General features: G+C 43.1%; 1 protein-coding gene across 2 annotated transcripts; it reads left to right on the forward strand.

Annotated features, from left to right (window-relative positions):
- Positions 1 to 2,576: 2,576 nt before the first annotated feature.
- Positions 2,577 to 6,517, forward strand: LOC120430467 (uncharacterized). Of its 2 annotated transcripts, XM_039595564.2 has the most exons (3): positions 2,577 to 2,949; positions 3,002 to 3,013; positions 5,503 to 6,517. In XM_039595564.2, exon 3 carries the CDS (start codon positions 5,632 to 5,634, stop codon positions 6,271 to 6,273), a length of 642 nt encoding a protein of 213 aa, XP_039451498.1. In that variant the 5' UTR covers positions 2,577 to 2,949; positions 3,002 to 3,013; positions 5,503 to 5,631; the 3' UTR covers positions 6,274 to 6,517. The 2 variants fall into 2 exon arrangements, with proteins under 2 accessions (XP_039451498.1, XP_039451497.1); XM_039595563.2 differs by having other exon boundaries at positions 2,577 to 3,013.
- Positions 6,518 to 8,009: the final 1,492 nt, after the last annotated feature.

Genomic DNA, 8,009 nt, shown 5'->3' on the forward strand with positions numbered 1-8,009 from the left:
ACAGGCGCAAAAGCAAGCTACTCGCACTAATACATCAACAAACTATAAGATGAATGAGTTCACTAATACAAGAAAACAAAGTATACATGTGTTGGTGTAAAAGTGGTTGAAAAAGCTCGAATATTTCTTGCGGGTTTCCCTCTCGTATATTGTGCGTGATTCCTCACCTGTCCGTGCATGGAAGCCAGGGAGTAGCGAAGAAGCCGCCATCTTGGAAGTTCAGATAACAAACACTCAGAATCAGTATTATTCATATTACTTTGGTAACACGAAGTGTGTTATCCTGGTTGAACTCAAAAGTCCCATGCAAATGTGTAAAAGCTAACTGGAAAATGTGTAATGCCGATTCTGAGTGTACGGGCGCACTGTTTTGTCGACCAAAAGAAAAAAAGCAAAAAAAATCACTTTTTTCGATATGAATTTTCAGCCAATATTGGGATGGAATCTACAAGAATATGATAGAATTTGCCATCAGCAACACAATTCACGTGTTTTTTCAGGAATTTATCGTTTAAATTGCGGAAAATTTGAAAATCAAAAACCCAAACAATGATTTGTTATGGGCTACCATTTGACAGCTAGTGCTTTTGTTGTGGGCTCTCATTTGACAACCGTGCTAATGTCGACTGTTGTCAGTTTGCTTTGGCCGGAATAGGGTTGCCATCCCCCCGGGTTTTTGAAATAAATCGAAATAACAGCGCGAGTGTTTTTCATCTCGCGAAGCAATTTTCTGTTGTTTCTTTTCTGAGTGTACCTCAAATGTCACACGCGAAACCAAAACAAAATTTCGCCGCGGCACCAAACTGAAATGTCGCCAGTTGAGCTGCGACAAGACTTGCGCCGCGTCTTACACGGAGCATGGAATCGATCACGAAAATCTACCGGAAATCGTTCTGTGAGCGTGGATTCGATCATCCGGATGGACCATTTCATGATGTCTAGCTTGGAGAGGACAATTACGGCGCTTTTGATTTTCAAATTGGTGGCTTGGTGTGGATTCGATCATCCGGATGGACCATTTCATGATGTCTAGCTTGGAGAGGACAATTACGGCGCTTTTGATTTTCAAATTGGTGGCTGGGTCTTCCTATTTTGACTCTATAGAGCTTATTCAATCGACACCCGCAACATCCCGCATCGGCAAAACTCCCACAACGAACCGGATTGAGGTCCCTCGACAATGAGGCCACTTATTTTTGTTTTATTCAGACGGAAATCCAACGGTAATCAGCAACTTAACCAAGACATTTTCCCTTCTGCGTCTTTTCCTGAAGTTGGAAACTGACTGAACTTCATAAATTACCCCAAATGAAACATTTCTAGTGGTAGTAGAACTAAAAACCAAGATATTAAACAATTATTTAATCTAAAGCGTTCCATTTCCTTGGCAGATCAAAAAAAAACAGCCACGTTTATCTCATCATCCAAAGCCGTCAAAACAAAAAAGCAAACACACTGATTCAAAATCACCTAAACATGCTTGACAGATATTTCGCGACAGAAAATCGTCGCGAGAGTTAAACTTGCTCAATTCGGTTTAGTACCGCGGCGACAATACAATGCTGAAAGAACAGTAATACTCGACCAAAAATTTAGGAATCAAAAGGTATGACGAATTTGTGTTTGACTTGAAAACGTTATTACAGAAATCGTAATTTGTTTTCGTGTTCCTGAGTAGTTAAAAATTTGCGTAATTATTTCAGCATTTTTCAAATGTAATTACATTTCTGCATTGCCAAATTGTTTCAATATTAGGTAACTTTACTACCCATTTATTGTGACAAATCAGACACACCTTATATATTCGAAGAACTTTGGTGCTCGTCTTGCTGGACGGTTGACAGCTTGAACTGACGTTTCATTGTGTTTGAAATTTTCACGCTTCAAACAAGTCGCTCTGTTTCTGCTGCTACTTTTTCATTTATAATCAGTTAATTTGCCAATAAACGCAGAAAATTTGGTGAAAATGTGAAAAAAGCTTGCTGCTCTTCCCGCTGGCCCTGCGGAAGGCTAATTTGGCTGAGATTTTACAAGTTAGCCATCTCCTAGTGGACTGAATCAACTGGAACCGGCCCTCAATGTTCTCCGCCGTGAAATCATTTTGTTTCTTCGAAACAGGTACGAATAGTTGCTGCTGGTTGCTACAAAAGTGTTGAGTAACAAATTTTTAAACAAATTTGTTTCTGTTTTTTTCAGGTTCATCAATCAACTCGGGAGTGCGAGAGCTCGAGCCTCGTTGCCGAGCCATGGATGGCGCCGCGAAAGTTCTCAATTCTTGAATGTTCCGCCCTGAAGGATGCCCAACACAGGAAAAGAAAATAATTTGGAAATAAATAATGCTGTGTGGAAACGCGTCTTGTTCTTATTATTTCTCGAAGGGAACCATTTTTGGGCATGGGCACATCTCACTCATACAGGCGCAAAAGCAAGCTACTCGCACTAATACATCAACAAACTATAAGATGAATGAGTTCACTAATACAAGAAAACAAAGTATACATGTGTTGGTGTAAAAGTGGTTGAAAAAGCTCGAATATTTCTTGCGGGTTTCCCTCTCGTAGATTGTGCGTCATTTCTCACCTGTCCGTGCATGGAACACGGGGTTGGGCACAAGGTTGATCCGTAGGGCATTGGATTTACTTCCGTAAATATTCCGTAAATATCGTAAATATAGGTAAATATTATTCACCTGCACTATATTCGGCACAACATTTTGTTCAGTGTGGATAATGACAGTTGAGAACTGTCACTTGTTTTTTTTCCTTCGTTTGCAAACTGTCACCGCTCCAATATTTTTCGAGCTTGAGGTATTTTTTTTTTCACTTTCGGAACCGATCCTCGCAACAACCTTCCCCGCAATCCACCAACAATCTGTGCAAGAAGCCCAGTGCGGATCTGCGCTCCGACCCAGAAATTGCCGACAAGATCATCGGCTGCCTCGGACTTGGAGTGAGTAATCCTCCGATCTTTTGCTTCATTTCTAATCGTTCCGCCTTCGCAGATTTCACCGGAGGTCGATCCGACGTGGCGGTTTGAAAAAAGATGGCCGCCGAGCGTAGTTACGTGTGCGTACCGGTCTTCGCGATTTTTGAAGAAAATACGTTTAATTTTGCGTTTTCGCGAGTGAAAGTTTTGTTTAGTGGTTGAAACAGTTGCTGGCTCTTGCGATTACAAGAAATAAAGCCAAAATCGGTCGTTTCAGTGCCCTTCCGTGATATATTTATTTCTCCAAATTCAACAGAAGCCGGATCTCGGGGGCTACGCCATCCGTCGGCAATATTGTGTGGTGGTATTGGTGCTGTCGGCACCAAGGTGATGGTTCTTGAGAAAAAGGAAGAGCTTTGTGAATGAAAAGGAAGTCGACCTTTTCAATTTGTTTGTTGGTGTGCGAATGGCTGCCGCCAAATCACAGAGAACAGATGTATATCATTGAACAAACAGCATTGAAAAACGTGTGTATAAATTCAAACCAAAATACGTTGAAAAGAGCTAGGGTGTGCACCATCCGCCTAGATAGCGCCACTTCCAAAATCATGATGGCCTACAGTAGCAGAACGTTGGACCATCTAATCACTACATAAAACATTCTGTACGAACGACATCAGACCAATGTCTGACTGTCCTTCATCAGAGGGTTGCAATTTTACGCGCCAAAGAAGGTGAACAAAACGAAATCGGACATAACATTTGTAAAGGGACTATTTTAAATTGTCACTTGAAAAATAATTTTTGAATGAAATTTCTGTTAGGTTTTCGTTAATGTTAATGCATTTTTGCATTATTTTTAGTCAACTGGAATTATACAGAAGGGAATTTTCTATTTAAACGAGGTTAACATTTATTTCTTTCGGAATTATTGAGCCTTTTTTTCATTGTTAAGTCAAGTATTCTCAGCCGCGACGGTGGCGCCACCAAGCGTATCCTGCACACTCTAATTTCTTTGATGCAAGATTGTATGCAACGTATTTTTTTAGTGCAACAGTGTTTACACACAAGTTAGAGCCTAGATGTACATCTGTTCTCTGTGGCCAAATTCAGAAAATCTGTCGAGGAAAGTGCTTGTTTATCCTGTGGTTCGCCGATGACAGTTTTGCCAGTGTGTTTGACAAAATATGATTTTGGGGGGGTTAGAGAGTTATCTACGTGCGCATGTATTGCGTGTACGTACAGGAAAAAAAGTGAGGTTAAATTTTGTACCAGCCAGCAAAACAAATGGTGTGCTAGTGTGTGTGAGATCGGCCTTAGATAGCTCTAGTGAGTTTGAGTGTTATCGGTTCATCATGTGTGTGTGAGTTGACAAGGAATCACTCAGGCAACGATTGTGTTGGTGTGTAAAGCTACTGAGCGAGGCCAGCCCGGTGGCGGTGGCTGAGAGCTGGAGAGCTTTCGGCAGAGTTCAAAGCTTTCGTCTGCAGCAGTGGCTATCGCGGTGTGCGTTCTGGTTCGAGTATTTGCTTGAAAGTGTTTGCATAATGCCGACGAAGTTGAATTGCCGACAAAAAATAGGGCTACTCGTGTTAAAGAGAGCGAGCTCTTTTGAGTGTTTTTTGAGAGGCAGTCAGCGTCAATGAAACAACGGTCATCATCACGTCGCCGTCATCGATGACGCTCTCGTGCTGGGCTTAGCGCGGTGGGCGGCTTGACTGCTTTGATCGGAGGGGTGCGCTTGTTGGGCTGACTTCTGCACCAATGTTGCCAATTATGAGAGAGGCAAAGGTTTTTTTTGATCCCGATCCTGCACTGCATACACAAACACAACAGTTGGTGCCTGCTGGCACTGGTGAGAGAGATTGAAAGTCCTTTCTACACTAGAAGCTGAAACGGTAGGAGATCAAGAGGGTTGTGTTCCTCATCAGGTATGCTTTTCCTTTTCAGATTTTTGTACTCAGCAGTTTTGTGTAAGGTGAGTCTGATTAATTTTATTTGCATTGTTTAATTGTTACATGTGCACAAATGTCAGAAACAAATAGTTAATTTTTAAAATTTCATTAAATTTTTAAACTCACCAGAATTGGTGATCTATGTTATTACTTTTTAATAAATTTCACTTACTCTACCAACAGAGAGCGAGTTGTGGCGCTATAACCACGGCAAATAGTGTCCAGGGCATTTGTGGAAATACTATGTCCCATCCTAGAGGGTCCCGGAGCACCAAAACTTCTTAGCATGGTGCTCCCAACGATAAATTGCCAAAACAAACAGGAACGTGAGCGGGGGATCCCCACGTTTCTTCCTCCCCTGTAGTTCAGAAATGTATTGCTGTTTGAACACTTGTGCTCAAACTCAATCCAATTCAACGAATCATCTTTGCGGTAAACTTTACGCAGTTGGCCTGGCCGCTTTAACATTTGTGATGTTTCAATGCAATCTAATGCAATGGGGCACTGCAATTGTTAATAATGACAAGAGGATGCTAGGCGTCAATCAACCTAAGGCATTTTCCAGGATGCCCTCGAAAGACTGGCTGCGCTAGGGTTAGATTAGATTAGATTAGATTAGGAGGTCGATCCGACGTGGCGGATTTGCGCCGGCTGTGCCGAACGCGTCGACGCGCAGCATGCCTTCCGGACGCGAGCCCTGCACTGCAATAGTTACATCGAGAACGGGCTGGAGGACAAGGAAGACGAGAACATGTGCCGGTTCTGCTTGAAGATTCCGGGCGGCGGCGGGAGCGTGGCGGATGAGGTGCAAACGGTGCGGGATTGTTTAGGGGTTGAGATCATCAGCTGGGACACGGTGACGAAGATTTGTGGGGATTGTGTGGGCGGTGTTGGCTGGATTTCGGGCGGAATTTTCGCCGACGGCCGTGCCGGTGAAGCTGGAGGACTTGACGGATTCGTCGGATTCGTACAGGACAGTTCGACGGCGGATAACGGGGAAAAGCGGAAGGTCACGGCACGGTCGCAGCCGTGGATTGGAAGTGACCACGAGGATCGTAACTTTGACGTGCTGGATGAAACGTACGAGGCGATTGAGGTGGTCTTTGAGGAATATCCGTTCGATCTTCGGTTGGTCTTGTCGGACGGGAGTTCGCTGTGGCATTGTGTTCAGTGCAAGCTGCGAGGTTGTCGCGTGAAGCTGAAGATTGATGCGAAAGGAATGTTGGCCACCTCCGGGGGATCAATCGACAAGAACAACCACATGAACGAGATGGACAAGCTGATGGAGTTTCCGGAGGGGAAAGGGATGGTTCACGCGGCTACGCGGCATTCCGGATGGTTCGCTGGAGGCAATTCGTACGTATCAGCGGACGACGTCGCGAGTTGCGATTGAAAAGAGGGCCGATCAAGAAGGTTACGTGAGTAACGGGACTCAAACGTCCAAGTTTAAATGTTTTGACGGAGCGGAGAATGAAGTTCAAGCGAAGGTGAAGGCCAATAATGTGGATATTTACAAAATCCTCCAGCAGAAGGATCCCGCGCGCATCGTTAAGGTGCTTCTGCACATGGTCAGACAAATGACAAATTCGGCAAATAAAAACCGTACCGTACCGTTGTCTCATGATTATTGTTTTTTTTTTTCATAATATTTAACAATACAAAAAAATAAATCTGAAACCACAAATAAAAAAAAAATCCAAGAAACTTCAATGTTCGCCTCTCATTGAACTCCAGGTGACCAAATTAGGTCAAATAAATTAAAAAAATGCATATGCAACAGCTAGATGCGTCTGCAGTGTAGACGCGTGCAGGAAGTAATCGCCGGCGACTTTTCCTTGGCTAGTGCAAACGCGTCCCGGACGAGCTTGGCCCTGTCTCCGATGAACATCTGCACCAGCTGCAGGCCGGCCAGCTTCAGGAAGGTCGACTTTGTTTGCGCCACACAGGTACCAGCCGAAAGCGTGCAGCCACGTGCAGCACTCCCTTCGGCGGATGAATTCCCAGGTTCTTGAACATGTCCTTGTGCGTCATCGGCAGCACGACGGCCTCAATTAGTTCCTGGATTTGTTTGTCCAACCCGTCAAAGCCCGAGTAGTGCTCTGTGGGCCGTTCGTCCACCTCTTTCGCCTTGACGCGCGCGTAATACTCGGCCGGAAGTGTCTCCAGGATGAGGTACGACGTACAAGTCCTTGTTCACTCTCATCGCCCAGCTTGAGCTTCTCCGGAACAACCAGGCCAATCACGAGCAAAAAGTACGTCTGTCGTGTCGTAGTCTTGATGACGGGGCGCTTGCCCAACACCACCACCGCACGGTCGTCTTCCGTCTCCTGCAGGTCCACGTCGATCCTTGGTATCCCGTCCCGATTACTCCGCGGGATTCAACATAGCGTGCCTTGCAATCCAAAAAATGTGGCCGGAGAACAGCAAAATTCAAGGGATTTTTTTGTTTGTAAACAATCAGCTGTGCGCGCGTTTGCGATGACAGCTGTAAAAACACTGAAATAAATTTCATAGAGGAATCGTGTATACACGTGAATATGGATGCACATACGGATCAACTTATGAAATAAATGCAATATATTTGGAGTGACCACCTCGTGGCATGGAAGCATTTCCCACTTCTTTTGACATTTTGCTATTTTGCTATTTTGCCATTTTGCCATTTTGACATTTTGACATTTTGACATTTTGACATTTTGACATTTTGACATTTTGACATTTTGACATTTTGACATTTTGACATTTTGACATTTTGACATTTTGACATTTTGACATTTTGACATTTTGACATTTTGACATTTTGACATTTTGACATTTTGACATTTTGACATTTTGACATTTTGACATTTTGACATTTTGACATTTTGACATTTTGACATTTTGACATTTTGACATTTTGACATTTTGACATTTTGACATTTTGACATTTTGACATTTTGACATTTTGACATTTTGACATTTTGACATTTTGACATTTTGACATTTTGACATTTTGACATTTTGACATTTTGACATTTTGACATTTTGACATTTTGACATTTTGACATTTTGACATTTTGACATTTTGACATTTTGACATTTTGACATTTTGACATTTTGACATTTTGACATTTTGACATTTTGACATTT

Source organism: Culex pipiens, unplaced genomic scaffold (assembly GCF_016801865.2).
Source record: "Culex pipiens pallens isolate TS unplaced genomic scaffold, TS_CPP_V2 Cpp_Un0082, whole genome shotgun sequence".
Lineage (NCBI taxonomy): Eukaryota > Metazoa > Arthropoda > Insecta > Diptera > Culicidae > Culex > Culex pipiens.